The sequence below is a fragment of the Symphalangus syndactylus genome, chromosome 24 (genome assembly GCF_028878055.3).
Source record: "Symphalangus syndactylus isolate Jambi chromosome 24, NHGRI_mSymSyn1-v2.1_pri, whole genome shotgun sequence".
NCBI lineage: Eukaryota > Metazoa > Chordata > Mammalia > Primates > Hylobatidae > Symphalangus > Symphalangus syndactylus.
In genome coordinates, this window is record NC_072446.2 from 62,670,435 (window position 1) to 62,690,913 (window position 20,479).

The 20,479-nt window shown below is 38.4% G+C and overlaps 1 protein-coding gene across 6 annotated transcripts in view; it reads left to right on the forward strand.

The window, feature by feature from the left end:
* Window positions 1-20,479, forward strand: part of TASP1 (taspase 1) — a 259,013-nt gene that overhangs the window by 197,687 nt on the left and 40,847 nt on the right. For all 6 annotated transcript variants that reach the window (XR_008654458.2, XM_055265078.2, XM_055265085.2 and 3 more), the window contains one exon: window positions 14,036-14,146. Coding sequence is in view for 5 of the 6 variants with exons in the window: in XM_055265078.2 (XP_055121053.1) it covers window positions 14,036-14,146 (111 nt within the window). In the remaining variant the exon portion in view is untranslated. The remainder of the gene's footprint in view (window positions 1-14,035; window positions 14,147-20,479) is intronic.

The following is a 20,479-nucleotide window of genomic DNA, read 5'->3' on the forward strand; positions in this document are numbered from 1 at the left end:
GAAGATCTAGCTAAGAACCCTGAAGAAGGTGACCACACTAAACAACAGGTTTCCTTATGGAGAAGCTGCCACGGGTTATCCAGAAGATCTAGCTAAGAACCCTGAAGAAGGTGACCACACTAAACAACAGGTTTCCTTATGGAGAAGCTGCCACGAGTTATCCAGAAGATCTAGCTAAGAACCCTGAAGAAGGTGACTACACTAAACAACAGGTTTTGAAGGCAGACAAAAATGGCCTTCTGTTGGAAGATGATGCCACCTAGGACTTTCATAGCTGGCCAGGAGAAGTCAGTGCCTCAGCTTCTGAGAACATGCTGACTCTCTTGTTAGAGACTAATGCAGCTGGTGATTTTCAGTTGAAGCCAGTGCTTATTTATCATTCAAAAAATCCTATGGCCCTTAAGAATTATGCTAAATCTACTCTTCTTGTGCCTTATAAATGGGACAACAAAGTCTAGATGACAGCACATCTGTTTACAGCACAGTTTACTGAATACTTTAATCCCACTGTTGAGAGCTACCTCTCAGGAAAAAATATTCCTTTCAAAATAGTTTTGCTCTATGACAATGCACCTGGTCGTCCAAGGGTTCTGATGGAGATGTACAAGGAGATTAATGTTTTCATGCCTGCTAACATAATATCCATACTGAAACTCTTTATTATTTAAGGAATACATTTTATAAGGCTATAGCTGCCATAGATAGTGATTCTTCTGATGAACCTGGGACAAGTAAATTAAAAACCTTTAGAAAACCTTCTCCATCAGGACTTGTTGCTTTTGAAATCTGTGTCAAGTAAATTAAAAACCTTCTAGACGCCATTGGGAACATTTGGGATTCATGGGAAGAGGTCAAAATAACATTCACAAGAGTTTGGAAGAAGTATATTCTAACCCTCATGGATGACTTTGAGGAGTTTAAGACTTCATTGGAGGAAGTCACTGTAGATGTGGTAGAAATATCAAGAAACTAGAATTAGAATGGTGCCTGAAGATGTGACTGAATTGCTGCAATTTTATGATAAAACTTTAACGGATGAGGAGTTGCTTCTGTGGATGAGCAAAGAAAGTGATTTCTTGAGGTGAAATCTTCTGGTGAAGAAGCTGTGAACATTGTTGAAATAAGGACAAAGAATTAGGCTATTGCATAAATTATTTGATAAAGCAACTTCAAGGTTTGAGAGGACTGACTTTAATTTTGAAAGTTCTGCGGTGAGTACAGCATTGCATGCTACAAAGAAATCTTTCATGAAAGGAAGAGTCAATTGATGTGGCAGACTTCATTGCCGTCTTATTTTAAGGAATTGTCACAGCCACCTCGGTCTTCATGAGCCATCACTCTGATCCAACAGCAGCCTTCAACATCGAGGCAAGACCGCCCACCAGCAAAATGATATGACTCATCTAAGTCTCGGATAATCATTAGCATTTTTGCAATAAAGATATTTTTAAATTAAGTTATTTACGTTTTTTAGACATAGCACTGTTATACAGTTAGTAAATTATAGTATAGTAGTGTAAACATAACTTTCATATGCACTGGGAAACCAAAAAACTTGTATGACTCACTTTATTGTGATTTGCCGTTTATTGTGTTATTTGCTCTATTGCGGTTGTTTGGAAATGGACCTTCAGTATCTTCAAGGTATGCCTTTATATAGAGAAGTACATTCAAGTGAGATGCAAAACCCTGTGTATCGTTGCACTGATACATTGTACAATTATAGCTTTCTATGTAAATGTCCTCCTGCACTAATGGGTGACTCCCTATTATAGGGTTCAGGATACAGTGATTCACTATATAGGGATATGTGACAGTTTCATTTAAAGTTCACAATGTAAACATTGCAGTATTTCTAGACCTAGAGTTGTAAGTTCAAGTATAACAATATGCATTTATAATTATATAACTGTATAACCTCTCAGTACAATCATCAAAGTGAAAAATATTGAAGTATCCAGAAACTTAATAGAAACTGGAATATTAGCAATCACCATTTTGTCAAGCTTCCCACACAGCAGCTGTGCAAAGCCATTGTTGTCACAACAAAATAGATTTATTTATTTACTTACTTAAAAACAAAGTTCATGAGAGCACACAAAGCTACATTAAACTGATTTTACATAGGAATTAAAAGCGTGCTAGAAGGCTTCTATGTTATGTGCTTCTGCACAGTAAGTGGGATCTGACCATACAAAGTAAAAGTGAATATAGTTGCTCTCATGGTAAAATTGGGTATGTAAGGAAATAACTCAGAGAAGGAAACACAATGAGCAACAACAACTAAATGTATAATGTTCTTTAAGGTCCGATGTCCTTTGAAGGTCTTCAGGCAGTGATTGGTGGAGACAGTCCCATGTACCCCAAGTTGCTCACCTGCATTATTTGGCCATATCAACTTTGTTTACCAGGTCCACATAAAAGATACCAGCATAGTCCTCCTGAAGCAAAAGGCATTGCTCAGGTGCACTGGTGCCTTTGGACTATGGTGTAGATACCATAAGATTGTTAGCACACATAGAATCTAGAATTTAATGAGCAAACTATTCACCCAGAAAAAAAATGTTTTAATGCTATACATGTTTTATACACTGTATCAGTGAATTCTTCCATATACACATGATTAATTGACCTAAAAATATGCCAATCCTGGGTGTTTTTACCTCACTCGAAGACAACTTGCCATCTAACCCCTCTTAGAACTAAGGGTTTTTTTGTTTGTTTGTTTTGTGTTCTTTTTGTCCTGTTTTTTGGGAGTAGGCTGAGGGTTGCTGAGAATTATTTTCTTGGAGTATTATGGATGGTGATTATAGCCTGTGGCAAATAGATAAGCAGAGTAAGAACTGACCATGAAAAAAATATTGCATTTCCTACTATGTACATTTCAGAAGACATTCTACAAAGATACTTATTTGATCAAAGGCATAAGCGATCCTTTTAAATTATGTACAAGTCTACTTGTGTATTTTATTTTAGGGTACCACGCCACATTTCTTTGTGTAAGAATACACATGATCCCAGAATTTTGGAGTGACAAGGCTATAATTGACGCTGTCTTTAGGCTTTCCTGGGAAAATATTATCAGGACATTCTGACCCTAAAGCAAAATCACAGTTAATTAAATTATGACCATATGAAAATTCTAATTAAAGTGAAGGCAAGAATATTTGTCAAGCCGATGTTTAAGGTAACGTGGAAAACTGATATGAAAGCAGCAAAGAATATTGTGAAAATAAAGCCACTCAAAATTTATATAGGAATAATTTCATCAATGGAACAGGATAATCTAGGTACAGATGCAAATACATATGGGAATTTGCTATGTGATTAAAAATGTATTTCAAGTCAATGGATAAAAGAGGCCTTTTTCAAGAAATTTATGTTGGGCAATTGGCTGACCATTTTAGGAATATAAAACAACAACAAGATCTTCACTGCAGTCTTTATACCAAAATTAAGTCCAGAAGAACTGAAGTTCTAAAGTTAAAAATTGTAATTGTAAAAGCACTAATAGAAAACATGGATAAGTTATTTTCATAATTTTTGATTAGGGAAGACCTTTCTTGTAAAACTGCCAACACAGAAGCCTTAGAAGAGACTACATATTTTGATTACATAAGCATTAAAAACTTCTGTATTACAAAAAGGATCATAGACAAAATTAACAAATATATGACCAACTGGGAAAAAATATTTGCAACACATAATAGCCAAGGGCTTACTGCCTTCATAAGTAAAGAGTATAGCAAATTAGTAAGAAAAAAATACAACTACCCAATAAAGATCTGGATGAAGGAAATTTTCAGTTTGGGATTATGTTGATATGACAAATCCAGACAGAAGGGCTTAACAAAATGAGGGCTTTTATTTTCTCACATAAAACATCTGAAAGCAATCCAGCCTTTCAGCCTGGCACACAGGCTTCATAGTGCATCTGGGGCTTAGCCTCTTTCTGTTTGGCTGTCTTTAGTAGGTGGCTTTATTCTTCATGAGAACAAGATAGCTGTTCCACTTCCAGGCACAAAGTCTGAAGCGGATGGCAGCAGCCAATAAAATTTGTGCTAGTCAAGTCTGCCCTTTAATAAGCTCTGCTAGAAAACTTTGCCACTTAGCTAACCAGCCACAAAAGAGTTTGGGAAGCTAGGCACTTTTCTGCCCCAAACAAAATTGGGGATTGCCTTACTGTAAGGAAGATAGGGAGAATGGATAATATGTAGGCAAACAGTTGCGTATGCCGCAGATGTGAAAGCAACTCACAGATAAAGAAACACAAACGGCTTGTAAACGTATAGGTAATTACCTTATTCATAAATAAATGCAAATCAGGACAGTAGTGTGATACTACTATTTTTCATGTATCAGATTAGTAATAATCATAAAGTTTGCTAATACCCAGTTTTTGTAAGGCTGGCATTTCCCCATAGGGAAAATAGGTACTCTCAAACACTGTTTCTTGTGGGTGTAAATATTTTTAGAGGAAAGTTTAGGAATCTGTAGCAAATAAATGAGTATGCTGATTGATTCATCCACTCTGTGTTTAGAAATATGTCCTATAGGTACATTCATACACGTGTGAAAGGTAAATATGTCCAGATGTTCACCGTGGCATTACTTGCAATGGCAAAAAACCAAAATTGGTAACAATCTAAATGTCCATCAATAGGATACTAAATAAAGAAGTGATAACATCTATGTCCAAGAGCATATTCATTGTTGAAAAGTCTAAGCTAAATTTGTGTGTGCTGAGATGGAGGATCTCTGAGTTATACTGTTGAATTTAAAAAGTCAGATTGAGAATAGTTTATATAACATGATCTATTGAATGAAAAGTTTTAAAAATGCCCAGATTACATATGGATAATTTCAGAAAGGATATACAAAGAACTCCTTTTTTCCTGATAAAAACTTTTTTTGTGTGACTTTATTGATAAGAAGAATGTTTTTTTAGGGCTAAGTGACAGTGAATATAGTGTATTGAAAATTGCCTTGGTGTGGCTTTTGCCTACGAGGAACTCTTGATGGTACTTACATCTATAGAATAGGCCTTCGAGTAAGACAGATACTTTCATTTTATATTATTTTGTGGGTTTTTTGTTATTATTGTTATTTAAAACCTACAGGGGTGGTTTTTATAGTACATTTCTTAGAAGAAGAGTAATTTATTGAAAATTTACTTTTTGTCATGGGATAGTCAAGATAGTTAACAACCATTAAGGATACCAACTGTTAACAATCAACTGAATACCAACCAGCCCCTCCTTGTCTTGATGTAAAATGACGAACATACCTGGTCATTGGGCCTAGTATCTGTGTTATATAAATTGTCTATGGAGATATATTTCTTTACTACACTGGAAGCATTTTTGTCTCAAGCCTCTGATACCTATGTTCTTTGTTCTCTTACTTGCTGGAGTTTTTCTCTAAATTTTACCTTTCTCAGAGAGGCCATTCTTGACCATCCTGATTAAAATACTGTCTCCCTCCATACCTGTCGTACAACTGTGTCTCTCTTATCCTGTTTGATTTTCCCTTCTAGCATTGATTGTTTATTGATTGTCATATCATAGATGACTTGAGACCACCAATTTTACCTTATTCAGTATGTACACAGTGGTTGGTACAGAACTGATTCTTAAATATTGTGAAGTGAACTTTTATAAAATATGAAATATTTGTTGAATGAATGTTGTACTTCTCAAATGCATGGTTTCTAGTTTAGTATTAATATGCAAATATGCATCTATACCACCCTACCTGCTCCCACAAAGGACAGTTTGCCTTCTGCCACTATCTGGCTTTATTTTGCCCTCTTCTACTTTGTGATACTCCTGGAGATGGAGGTCTAGCAGCTGGAAACAGGGGGAGGAAGGTGTTCACTACATTCTCCTGCATCTAGGGGTTGGCAGGGTAGTAGATTCTGAAGGCAAAGAACTTCTTCTTACCTAAAAGTTAATCATGGAGAATGCTGGAACTAGGGCTAAAAACCTAGGCCATTTGGCTTCCCCTCCACTGAGTCTTCAGTTCTCTGTAGGACATTCCCGCTTGCTCCCTTGGTCAGCAGTTCACCTGTCTCAACCCATCATTGTTGCTGGATGGTGGGTTTGTGGGATCCCAGGTCCCTCCACTTGCAGATAGAATGCTGGGATGGAATATTCAGAAAAAGAAGATGCCTTCTGATTCTTCTTAGACTGCTTTACGAATTTCAAAATATGTTGTTTTTTCTTCTCAACTGAATTATTTCCTTGAGGACAGAGACCCCGTGTTAAACTTTTTAAAAACAACAAAGAAATCTCTTGTCTCATTTCTAGTACAGTATTAGGTACATATATGATTGATTAAATCAAGAAGCTGAGGCTTTCATTGAATTCTCAGTTTTGTTTGGTTTATTACTGCTAATTGTTGTGGCAGAGTCAGTAAATTTATCCAAAGATTGAATATCTCTCCCATATGTATATGGGATTATAGTTTTGATTATAGTTTGGAAGTTTGGAATTTTCTGTTCTGAAATAAGTTGACTCTTCCTATCTTTTAAATTTTGTTAGATAAGGGATTTCAGAATGGTAGTTGGCCAAACTTAACTCTGTTTTCAATTCAACTGTCCTCTCCTCTTTAAAAGTTAAGTTGGAGACCTTAATATTATGCATATCACCAGAAAATGGCACACAGTGATGATACCCATAAGCTGGGCTGGAGGTGGATTCTTCAGGAACAGGTAGTCCTCAGGGTTTATAGACAGAGACCTGGACCAGTGGTTTAATGCCCAGCTCCCACTTCTTCCTTGTATTTCTGTAGGCTCATTTACCTCCATATGCCTGAGGTTCTTTCTTTGTCTCCTTTGGTTTCTCTTCTATAAAGTGAATGTAGTGAACATCATTCCATTGGGATCTTTGTAGGAGCAGCAAATGGTAGAATGCAGTTAACTTAATATACATCTTATAGGATGATGGAGACAATCTTGTAGACTTAAGTGCATCTTAAGAGAAAAAGTCCTTGATCTTCCAGGAAGTATAAATTGTTATCCTACTTTGGTATTTAAATAATATATTTATAATCTTTTGTTCTGGAGTTCATGTATGTGTTTTCAGTAGAGAATATTCATCATTTCCCCAGTTCTTTATTTTCTCGCTCACCTGACCTCCAAACTGTCTCTATGTGTCAATATATTTATTTTTCTCAATAGATATGTAATTCCTCCAAGAGAGAATGGCATTCAGGTGATTTGGCACATAGGAATTAAAAAGAAAAAAGCAATGCACAGAAATGCATTGAAAGGACAGAAATTCTTTATTAAATGTAATAGGAAGGTGGAACACTAGCAGCTATATATTGTAATAGGAAGGTGGAACACTAGCAGAATATATTGCAGACCCAGCTTCGGTAGACAGCTTCCACTATCACAAGGCTCACCCAAGCCACTGTCATCTCTCAACTGAGCTGCCACAGCAGCTTCTTTAGTGGCTTGTTGCTTTTATGCTTGCCTTGCCACTACATTCTGCACAGCTAAGTAACTTTTACAAGTCCAAATAAGTGTTATCACTGTCTGTGACCTGGACCTGCCTCTCTCTTGAAAGCATGTTCTATCCTCTCTTCCCTGACCCTCCCTCACCTCAGAGTCTCTGCATTTGCGGATTGATCTGCCTGGAATGGTCTTTCCTCAGATTATCTCATGGTTAGCTCCTTACCAAAAGAGGCCTTCTTGCACTTTGATGCAGACAAGGCTCAGCCCAGTGACACTTTCCATCATTTACCTGGTTCATTTTCTTCATAGCACTTACTGCTATTGGGTGGATTTCCATATTGGTTTGTGAGTTTAATACTTGTCCCCCAAGCTGCTCAACTAGATGTATGCAGGGGCTTTGTTCACTTCTATATCCGCAGTGCCTGGAAGAGTCCTGGCACTTAGTGCATTTTTATTGAATTAATTAATTTAGAGATTTGAATGACTAGAGCACGAGGCCATATTGGAGCTAGTTGCAGGGTTTCTTGGACAATGAGAATACATTGAGGGTCTTGTCAGTGGGAATGAAGGGAGGGGGCAGGCAAAAATGAGGTCATAGGGAGAACTAACAGATTTGGCATGGTTTGAAGTGTTGACTTGTTGGAGAGGGAAGAGGTAAAGGATTTTGAGCTTAGATGAGCTATAGGAGCCCAGGAGAAGTTTCTGGATTTGGTGGTAAAAGGAACAGTTGTAGAGGTGCAATGTTTGAGTACTGCTGAGATGGAGGTTTCCAGCACACAGTTGCATTTTGAGGTTATTCACAGATTTTTGTGTTACCTGAGAGGCATTGCTAGAGATGAAGCAAGGGTCATGGCTCAGAAGATGCTGCGGGAAGCCATATTTCCTACTCAACTATAGCATGGCGTAGCAAGTCATTGAACCTCTCTGAAGCTCAGGTTCTTCATCTGTAAATGATAATAAAATGTCTCATGGCAGGGTGGTTCTGAAAATTAAACTCAAAATGTCTCATGGCAGGGTGGTTCTGAAAATTAAACTTCTCTCAATGTATTATATTTCTCCCTCTTTTTTTTTTTTTTAGCTTATCAGTGTGAGAGTTTATATTTGTTTACTCTAGCTATTCACATCCTAACTACATAGTGTACTGTGATTCCATTTCATTTCTTGTACAAGTCTTATTATTTTTTTGGTACCAGTCACTCTTTCATCTCCAAACTTTCCTCAAAATCTGAAACATTTTCTCTCGGTAATTTCAAACCAACATGTATTCAGTCAGTTTATTTTTCCCTCCCCTTAGAACTACCTTTCCTGGCCTCCTCTGGCTTCATGCTCCAATTTGGACAGTTTGCTCTCTCAGCTTGATGCATAGCTGTGTCATCTGGAATCCCATTATCTTCTCTTGTTTTGGATCCTCTGTATCCAGATCTTATTTTCTTCCTCATTATTTACCTCACTTCTTCATTCTGTCAAGGAACATTCATCCTGTAGCTTTCTGAGAAAGAATGCATGGGAGGTAATCTCTTTGAGACTTTGTAGAGCTTTATTCCACTTTCATACTTTATTGACCTTTTGGCTGAATATAGAATTCTAGGTTGGAAATAATTTTTCCTCAGCATTTTGAAGATAGTGCATCATCTTTTAGCTTCAGGTGTTGCTGTTGTTGAGAAATCTGATGCCACTATAATACTATTGCTTTCCATGTGATCTTTTCTTCCCATTTGAAAGTTTTTAGACCCTTCTCTCCTTCCCTAGTATTTTAATTTTCATAGTGTTAAATCTTCATGGGGCCCCTTTTTCATGAGTTGTATTGGGAGGTTGATGGACCTTTTCAGTTTGAACACTCATCTTCAATTCTTGGAAATGTTTTTGAATTATTTCTTTGAAATTTTACTCCTTTTATTTTTTCTAGTCTCTCTTTCTAAAACTCCTGTTATTCACGTATTGGATAGTTCTGGCGTAGCCTTATGATTTTCTTATATTTTTGGCTCATTTTTCGTCTTTTTAATTTTTTTGTTGTTGTTTTGTTTTACTTTTCTTCTGCTCAGTACACCTGCCCAAATTTTCCCTGTATTACTATTTTGTTTCTTTTTTTTTTTTTAAGTTATACTTTAAGTTTTAGGGTACATGTGCACAACGTGCAGGTTAGTTACATATGTATACATGTGCCATGTTGGTGTGCTACACTCAGTAACTCGTCATTTAACATTAGGTATATCTCCTAATGCTATCCCTCCCCTCTCCCCCCACCCCACAACAGGCCCCGGTGTGTGATGTTCCCCTTCCTGTGTCCATGTGTTCTCATTGTTCAATTCCCACCTATGAGTGAGAACATGCGGTGTTTGGTTTTTTGTCCTTGCAATAGTTTACTGAGAATGATGGTTTCCAGCTTCATCCATGTCCCTACAAAGGACATGAACTCATCCTTTTTTATGGCTGCATAGTATTCCATGGTGTATATGAGCCACATTTTCTTAATCCAATCTGTCATTGTTGGACATTTGGGTTGGTTCCAAGTCTTTGCTATTGTGAATAGTGCCGCAATAAACATATGTGTGCATGTGTCTTTATAGCAGCATGATTTATAGTCCTTTGGGTATATACCCAGTAATGGGATTGCTGGGTCAAATGTTATTTCTAGTTCTAGATCCCTGAGGAATCGCCAGACTGACTTCCACAATGGTTGAAATAGTTTACAGTCCCACCAACAGTGTAAAAGTGTTCCTATTTCTCCACATCCCCTCCAGCACCTGTTGTTTCCTGACTTTTTAATGATGGCCATTCTAACTGATGTGAGATGGTATCTCATTGTGGTTTTGATTTGCATTTCTCTGATGGCCAGTGATGATGAGCATTTTTTCATGTGTCTTTTAGCTGCATAAATGTCTTCTTTTGAGAAGTGTCTGTTCATATCCTTCGCCCACTTTTTGATGGGGTTGTTTGTTTTTTTCTTGTAAATTTGTTTGAGTTCATTGTAGATTCTGGATATTAGCCCTTTGTCAGATGAGTAGATTGCAAAAATTTTCTCCCATTCTGTAGGTTGCCTGTTCACTCTGATGGTGGTTTCTTTTGCTGTGCAGAAGCTCTTTAGTTTACTTAGATCCCATTTGTCAATTTTGGCTTTTGTTGCCATTGCTTTTGGTGTTTTAGACATGAAGTCCTTGCCTACGCCTATGTCCTGAATGGTAATGCCTAGGTTTTCTTCTAGGGTTTTTATGGTTTTAGGTCTAACATTTAAGTCTTTAATCCATCTTGAATTAATTTTTGTATAAGGTGTAAGGAAGGGATCCAGTTTCAGCTTTCTACATATGGCTAGCCAGTTTTCCCAGCACCGTTTATTAAATAGGGAATCCTTTCCCCATTGCTTGTTTTTGTCAGGTTTGTCAAAGATCAGATGGTTGTAGATATGTGGCATTATTTCTGAGGGCTCTGTTCTGTTCCATTGGTCTGTGTCTCTGTTGTGGTACCAGTACCATGCTGTTTTGGTTACTGTAGTTTTGTAGTATAGTTTGAAGTCAGGTAGTGTGATGCTTCCAGCTTTGTTCTTTTGGCTTAGGATTGACTTGGCAATGCGGGCTCCTTTTTGGTTCCATATGAACTTCAAAGTAGTTTTTTCCAATTCTGTGAAGAAAGTCATTGGTAGCTTGATGGGGATGGCATTGAATCTATAAATTACCTTGGGCATTGAATCTATAAATTAGGATTGACTTGGCAATGCGGGCTCCTTTTTGATTCCATATGAACTTTAAAGTAGTTCTTTCCAATTCTGTGAAGAAAGTCATTGGTAGCTTGGTGGGGATGGCATTGACTCTATAAATTACCTTGGGCAGTATGGCCATTTTCACGATATTGATTCTTCCAACCCATGAGCATGGAATGTTCTTCCATTTGTTTGTATCCTCTTTTATTTCATTGAGCAGCGGTTTGTAGTTCTCCTTGAAGAGGTCCTTCGTGTCCCTTGTAAGTTGGATTCCTAGGTATTTTATTCTCTCTGAAGCAATTTGTGAATGGGAGTTCACTTACGATTTGGCTCTCTGGTTGTCTGTTATTGGTGTATAAGAATGCTTGTGACTTTTGCACATTGATTTTGTATCCTGAGACTTTGCTGAAGTTGTCTATCAGCTTAAGGAGATTTTGGGCTGAGATGATGGGGTTTTCTAGATATACAATCATGTCATCTGCAAACAGGGACAATTTGACGACTTCTTTTCCTAATCGAATGCCCTTTATTTCCTTCTCCTGCCTGATTGCCCTGGCCAGAACTTCCAACACTATGTTGAATAGGAGTGGTGAGAGAGGGCATCCCTGTCTTGTGCCAGTTTTCGAAGGGAGTGCTTCCAGTTTTTGCCCATTCATTATAATATTGGCTGTGGGTTTGCCATAGATAGCTCTTATTATTTTGAGATACGTCCCATCAATACCTAATTTATTGAGAGTTTTTAGCATGAAGGGTTGTTGTATTTTGTCAGAGGCCTTTTCTGCATCTATTGAGATAATCGTGTGGTTTTTGTCATTGGTTCTGTTTATATGCTGGAGTACATTTATTGATTTTCGTAAGTTGAACCAGCTTTGCATCCCAGGGATGAAGCCCACTTGATCATGGTGGATAAGCTTTTTGATGTGCTGCTGGATTCGGTTTGCCAGTATTTTATTGAGGATTTTTGCATCAATGTTCATCAAGGATATTGGTGTAAAATTCTCTTTTTTTGTTGTGTCTCTGCCAGGCTTTGGTATCAGGATGATGCCCTACTATTTTGTTTCTTTTGGTCTCCGTCTTTCCTAAAACAGAGGCCCAAGTAAAACAACTAATAATCCTAGATTGTCTGTACTCTTTAATAGTTAAATATCAACTGTTTGGTATTAACTATTTAATAGTTAAACGGCAAGCCCAACTAAAAACCTTTTGTGTACGAGTCATACTTGTCATCTTGAAGCTCTTACCCTAAGGCAAGGACACGTTTTCTTGGGGGTGTCTCTCAAGTAGGTTTTTAGTCTTGAGTTGGCTGCGTTGCTGGGAGGGGATATCAGCTTGATTTCTTGCATCCTGGGAGCTGGTTATTTCACTGTTTAGCATAAAGACTTACACCTCAGCTCCCTGTTTTCAGTGTGTAGCCTCTTTCCTGCCCGGGCTAACCCTGATGCTCCCAAGTCTCAACTCTCTGGTTCACCTTCTCTAGAGAGTAAATATCCTGGCTTCTTCAGGGTTAGGGAGGAGTCACTTCCTTTTTGGAAAGGAATTGCAGTTCTGATCTCCTGTTCTAGATCAGGAGTTGGCAAAGTTTTTCTGTAAAGAGCTAGAGAATAAAGATTATGGGCTTTGCAGCCTGTATCACGGTCTCTGTGCCATGTTGTCCTCCTTCTCTTACTCCTCCTCCTTTTTTTTTTTTTTTTTTTTTAAACAACCCTTTAAAAACTAAAAACAAAACAAAATAATGGCATTCTTAGCAGGACAACCTCTGGTCTAGAGGATTCTTTTGGACACTGTCAACCTACCATCTTTTATCATCTCTACCCTGTACCCCTGCCTTCAGAGGAACTTGAAGCCTACAATTTCTGAAACTTTTTGCATTTTATGGTAAAACTGGTTTGGTTTCCTGTGGGTATCCTCCACTCCAGTTTTCTCCTGCCTCATGAAAACTTAGGTTTCAGCTTTCATGGGTTTGCTAGGTGAGCAACCACTTATCTGTCTTCTTACTGTTTTCCAAAAGGTCAGTTTTTTCCTTGTCTGCTTCTTTCTCTGCCCTTATTGGGCTATGGCTTTCTTCTTCCTTTCCCATCAGTTCACTAGGATTTGGAGAGGGAGGGAGAAAAATACATGTATTTAATATAGTAAGTTTAACCAGAAGCTCCCACCAAATCCAATTTGGTTGGGTTTGATTTTTTACTACTCTCTTTGATAGTTCTTGGGTTAATTTTGCATTTATTCTCCACGTGCTCACTTGCTATGCCAGATGTTTGAAGATGTCCTTGGGCAAGAAAAATGAGGAGTTTTAAAATACAATGTTCACAATGGTTCAGTGTGTGAGATCTCAAGGAGGCCCAACTCTTTCTAACCACCAGACTCTCATCATAGAAATGCAGTTTCACCCTTATTTGTGAGAACCATCAGAAGCATTTAAAAATGTTTATAATAAAGTTTGTGGCTTATTGTTTCAAATTGCATTTAAAGTAGTAAACTGAAACTTTTGGTGGTGTGTCCCTGACAGCAGGGAGAGCCTGTGGTAAGTGATCCCTAAGAGTTGATCAAAGGGAGTGGTTGAGCGTTTTTTCTTGTATTTGTGTTTTGGTCCTTTAATCTGGTGACGTTTCCAATTCCATTCTGAATACAGTAATGCACATCCCTCCCCCACTTACATCTCCTTGACAGCATGTGGCATTTTCTTTGCCAAATGGCCCCTGTTCAGGCATAAACCTGCCTTTGCCATCAAGTATATAATGAGGTATGAACAATGGTGATTATCTGAAAATGGGCATTTTTCAAGATCTTATTCATGCCACATTTTTGTTCTAATAATCAAATGAAAATTGAAAATTAAAAAAGTAAAATTCACTGAAAAATAACTACTAGTCCTTTCTGTCTAGGTTCGCCTTTCCTCGCCAGTGAAGATGGCGTGCTTGGCGGAGTGATTGTTCTCCGTTCGTGCAGATGTTCTGCTGAGCCTGACTCCTCCCAAAATAAGCAGACACTTCTAGGTAAGTGAGACATATGCATTGTGTGTGTCTTTCTATTTTTTTTTCCAAGAAAAAATGAAAATGTTTATACCCTTAAGTCAATAATTTTAAACTGGGGGAGGGTCAGCATGCTTTATTGATATCTGAACTTCCCTGTTCTACTGATCTTTTCCCATAGGTAAGCATGTAAAAGATGAGTGTTCATTTTTAAGTATACACTTAGAGAATATATTTCAAATAAGCTTAGAACCAAGGACCTTTACTAAAGTCTAGTATTAAGAACGTTGGACCCTGTATTCATGCCTTATCTTATTCCACAAAGCATTTGAGGTGACCCATAACAAGGCACACAGTAATAGAGAGAGAAGCTTCTTCCTGCTCCCCTTCCCCAAAAGGAATAAGCGTGTGAAGAGCTACTGGCCTAGAGGTCAGTCCTGGCTCCGTGGCTCGTTAGCCATGACACCTTCATGCATTGGTCTTGCTGTTCCATGCTACTTCCTCATCTGTAAAACAAGGGCGTCTGCCCTGGCCTCCTCATAAAGCTGTGGTGAGGGAGGGTCAAATGAGCGTTTTTGCAGATTTGCAGATGTCCATCCAGATGTGTGGTTTTGTTTCTAGCCAAGCACCAGTGGGGATGAAACTCAGCCCACCCTCCGTGAAGGCACAGAGTTGTGGGGCTGCCGCTGACCACAGGGTTGCCTTTTTCTAATCCATCTCTCCAGAGGGGACACATTAAAAAAATCTGCATAAAGGTGACACATGCATTAGCAGGGGCACTATTTTTAACTGAAACATACATACATTTAGAAAAGTGTACAAATCATAACTGCAACTGCTTGATGATTTATCACAAAGTAAACCCACCGCCTGTAACCAGCATCCAGATTAAAAAAAAATAGAACTTTACCACAACCCCAGAAGTTCCCTTTTGATGCCTTCTGGTCTCTATCCCCTTAAACAGTATGCTCACTTCTAACACCATGGTTAGTTCTGCCTGGTTTTATTTATTATATAAATAGAATCAGGAATATGTATCACTTGTGTCTAATCTTCAGTCAGCATTCAAGCTTGTTAGACTCAACAATGTTACATGCTGTAGGAGTTTGTACATTTTCATTGCTGTGTTATATTCTACTGTATGGCGATAGCTCAGTGTATTAGTCCATTCTTCTGTTTTGTTTTTTGTTTTTTTTTTAATACAAACACTATAGGTCATCCACGGGGGTTGTGGTAGTTTAACCCGTCCTATAAATTTCCTTACAGAAAGCGTGAGTGGTGCCTGATGTATATTGTGTGATTGTTGTCAATTGCTACAGTACACGTCCCTTCATAGTTTATAAAATAGAAGACTGAGTGTTTTTTATGGGTATAAAAAACATTTTTTCTATAGAAGCCCAAAACATTTTCATAAAATCTCTTTGTTCATTCCTCAGAGAAAAAGTACACTTTATATAAAAGGCCTTTTTCTCCACCTGGACACTAACCACCAGCTGTATTTTTTTTTTTTTTTTTTTTTTTTTTTTTTGCCATAGTGTCTCCTTCTACCCTCTGTACGTAGTACCTAGGTTATTCCAAGGAGATGTGCTTTTTAACAGTCATGTTTTGTTAAACCAAGACAAATACTAGTTTTCTTCTTTGGTATCTTAATCGTTGTTGAATCCTTTGAATAGTCTTCCAGTTAGATAGTTAAACCCAACCTGGTTGGTTTTAAACATATGCAGAGGATGGACATGGGGTTTCCATAAAACCTTTGCAGGGACATGGATGAAGTTGGAAACCATCATTCTCAGCAAACTTAACACAGGAACAGAAAACCAAACACCACATTTTCTCACTCATAACTGGGAGTTGAACAGTGAGAACACATGGACACAGAGAGGGGAATATCACACACCAGAGCTTGTCAGGGGGTGCGGGCCTAGGTGATGGATAGCATTAGGAGGAATACTTAATGTAGATGACAGGTTGATGGGTGCAGCAAGCCCTCCATGGCACGTGTATACCTATATAACAAACCTGCATGTTCTGCACATGTATCCCAGAACTTAAAGTATAATAAAACAAGCAAACAAAAAACCTCAGAAGAATAACCCTTAGTGTTTGGGCAGCGGTGGATTGCGGGGGGCGGGGCGGGCATTAAAATTGTTTCATCGATTATTCCTAAAAAGGAGTATCACAGTACTTTGCTGAGCCTGGACTCTTACCCATTTGTGTTAACCCTGAAAACTGTAATGTCTTTTTGGTTGTCTTTTCATTTTTGGTGGTACAGAAATGCATATTTAAGGATAAGTCATAGTATTTTAGCTCACGTTATATAGTTTTTATTACCAATGTAGTGATTTATAAACTGGTTCCTACTCTTTATTTCAAGAGGAAGCATTAAGTGTGAAGTGCTGGTTTATGAAATAAGTGAAACCTTGCCGTTCGTTAACTGGAGGTGTTGATGCTTGTGAAGCTTATCTACTAAAACCTGGCGAACATAGGCTAATGTCAACTTATAGATGCTACCAATTATGTGAACTTTCTATAAAAGTTATGAATGTTAAGTATTTGGTAAGAAAACAAATTCAAACAGTATAGAAGGATAGGAAACAAAGTAAATTCAAACAGTATAGAAGGACAGGAATCAAAGATGTGAAAGTCACCTTTTACACTCCATTTCCAGAGCCACGAGTCAGTCTTTGGTTCTGGTTATTCTCACGGGAAACACCCTCACTCTATAGAATGTGCTCACACATCTATTTCTTGATTAGTCAGTAACTTGTGACCCCTTGCTGTGAAAAAATTAAAAACTTAGCTCACACCATGTCCCACTTCCCTTCCTTCCTGATTTTTGTTGGAATTCTACTCTAACTTGAAATAATATGTTTAATTTTATTGCACTTTAACACACTGTTTCTTGATGCATTAACTTTAATGTCTATCAAACATTCCTCACCACTTCAACTATGTAAGTTAAGGAAAGTTCATGCACTGTTTTCTGTTAGTCTGTTTTCTATTGCTTATAACAGAATACCTAAAACTAACAGAATATCTGAGTAATTTGTAAAGAAAATTAATTTATTTCTTACGGTTATGGAGGCTCAGAAGTCCAAGGTCAAGGGGCAGCATGTGTTGAGGGCCTTCTTGCCGGCGGGGACTATCTGTAGAGTCCCACAGGGGCACAGGATGTCACATGGTGAGGGGGCTAAGTGTGCTAGCTCAGGTCTCTCTTCATCTTCTTATAAAGCCACCGGTTCCACTCCCATGATAACCCATTAATCTGTGAAGGTATTAATCCATTCATGAGGGCAGAGTCCTCATGACCTAATCACCTCTTCAGGGTCCCACATCTTAATACTGCCGTATTGGGGAATAGGTTTCAACATGGATTTTGGAGGAAACAAACATTCAGACCTTATAGCATTCGCTTTTCTCCTTTTCTCTTCCTCTTTTACTCTCCTACCTCACCTCAACTTCTGTCAACAATACCATTGTTGTTATTATTATTAACATTTGCCTTCTTATATCTGTACTTGTCTCTATAATTTGATCAGGGGTTGATTCTAAATAATGTCAGTAACCAGCATTAACAGCATCAAGATTATAGTGTAAATAGTGCTCACTGCATACCCTGGAAGCAGAAGATCAGACCCATAAAGATCAGGGTTTGTCATAAACCTCTGCCTGCATTTATTATATGAAAATTTTCGCAGGTTCTCACATAATTACCTGAAAGGATAATGAGTTATTTTATCATTGTAGACATAGCTCTATCAAATCAAACTGTTTTACTGTGGCCAATTAGAACTCAAATGCAGTATTTTCCTCCCTCTTTTCAGAATAGGCAAAGTTCTTTATCAGGTACTTTATCAAGTACCAAAGTATGCCGTGGTTTCAAGATTGCTGTTACCAAAGTATGCCGTGGTTTCAGTCATCAAGATCAAGTGGATTCTCCTTTCTATCAGTTGCTCCAAATCAGGCTATAAATTAATTTGCTTCATGTTTGGACCGTGACTTCCCATTTATTGCTTTTTCACTGTCATAAGAGCATAACTATAAACTCGTGGCTCCTGGATGCTCAGTAATTTCTAGTAACCAGGAAAGCTCAGAAGTCTTTCTTTTCTACACATCCAAATAAAACAATTTCCAAAATTTAAAAAAAAAATACTTAACTGCTGTATATTGTTAATCACTTTTTTGGTCCCAAGAATAATAGAATCACACAATCTCCTACTGTAGCCTTTTCTGTGTCCACTTTCTTTTCTCAAAATTGTAAATAATGTTCTCATTACACCACACAAGCAGTTTCAGTCAAACCTCACTGCCACTTGATGGAGTTTCCTGGAAGCCGTTACGTAGACTTTCCTCTTGACAAATACCTTAGTTATCAGAGCTCCAGTGGGCTGCTTCCAAGGTGATATGACTCAAGTAACAGACACTTTTGAGGTTTGCCCTTTGTGTACTGATTCATGAATAGAATCGGAGAACCTCAGGTATGAAGGAACTTTCAAAGTCCACTTGTGTGACCTTGTTACCGGTACTTTTTCCATAGTTTGTTGAATACTCCTCCCTTCAAGAGGTGGAGCTCAATTTCCCTGCCCTTGACTGTGAGCCAAACACTAGAGACTCACTTCCAACCAATAAATTTATGGCAGAAGTGACAATGTCCGATTTCTGAGACTAGGTCAAAAAGGCATTGTGGCTTCCTCCTTGGGCTCTCTGTTGAATCACTCCCTCTGGGTGAGACCAACTGCCATGTCATGAGGACACTCAAGCAGCACTGTGGGGAAGCCCACTTCGCAAAAAACTGCGACTTCCTCCCAACAGCTGCTTCTGAGGAACCGGGGCTTCCTGCCAACGGCCTCAGAGACCTGAGTGAGCCTTCAGATGACAGCAGTCTATGGCAACATCTTGACTGAAATCTCATTGGAGACCCTGCAAAAGAACCACCCAATGAAGCCACCATGGAATTTCTGACCCACAGAAACTGTGAGATAGTAAGTGTTTGCTGTCTTAAACCACCACATTTTGAGAGAATTTATTACGTAGCAGTAGATAACTAATAAACCTTTTAAGCCCTTTCATCTAATGAGCTGTGATGACAAATTAAGGTGCTCTGTTGCCATCTTTAGGCAGATGTTGGGTTTTGGTTTTCATCAGTAGATCCTGATTCTCTTTTTGGGGACCCTCTAGACAAATATGATGTGTGTCCTCTTACATTCCAGTCTGTAATCAAGTTTCCCTCACCTCCTTAGCCTCCTCACCTCCAGCCTTTCTTCCTCTATTTGTCCCCTCAGTCCCATCTCCATGATTGCTCCCAGAGTTCTTTCTATATAACAATTCTGCAGCTGGCCCAGAGAACATAGCCATGGGTCCCAAACCAGGGGCTGGAGAGAAGACTTCCCCAAAGAAGAAAGGGCAAAAATGAAAACCTGACCTAGAGAGCCACACCAATCCCAAGATCAGAAGGACACTGTTCAACCCAAGAGTGACATAAGTGTATGTAATTAGTTTATGTCTAAGCTAAATGTTGAATCTTCCTATCTATGCTAAACTAAAACAAACATGTATATGTTACTGTTACTTCAATGCTCTCTACCTTTAATTTTTCAGCAGGCAGCACACACACAGACAGACAGACACACACACACACTCACACACACCCTCTGCTGGTGAATTTCCTATAGCACAAATGGGAGCTACCTAACTTGATGGGAAATGGCATCCCCTGATCTGACCTCAGAATATGCTTTCAGTGTTATTTCTGGCTAGTTCTGTTTTTTTTAAAAAAAAATGACAAATAATTGTAATAATTGTTTATGTTCATGGAGTTCAACTAGTTTTTCTCTTCCTTCATTCATTCTCAATGTCTCAACTCTGGCCACCCCACATCACTTGGTCTTCCAAAGAGTTATTTTTTTCCCCAATAACTTGCATATGCTCTTGCTGTGCTAAGCTCTGGGCCAATACAAGTCTTTAAAACCCTGATCAAATGTGAATCTTCTTGGAATCCTCTGGAAGCCCTTCCCCCAGGTAATTTGCTCCTTCCTTGTGCTCTGTTAGCACCATGCAATTGACATTCCTTCTAACAATGACTGTGACACATCCTAGTCCCTTCTCGTAGGCCAGCACTTCTTAATCTTTGTTCTGAACTCAGTTATTTGAGAGGAACAAATCATAGGTCTTTGAGCTCCAGTGACACACACAGGGGCTATAGAGGTTTGAAATATGTTTCCAGGCACCGGAAAATTCCACTGCTTCTAAGAATCATACCACCCGATTGTGAACTATTCGAGGGCAGAAGCTATGTCATATTTAACTTAATAGGCTCCCCATAATTATTGGATGGATGATTTAGGTGCCAAATGGAGT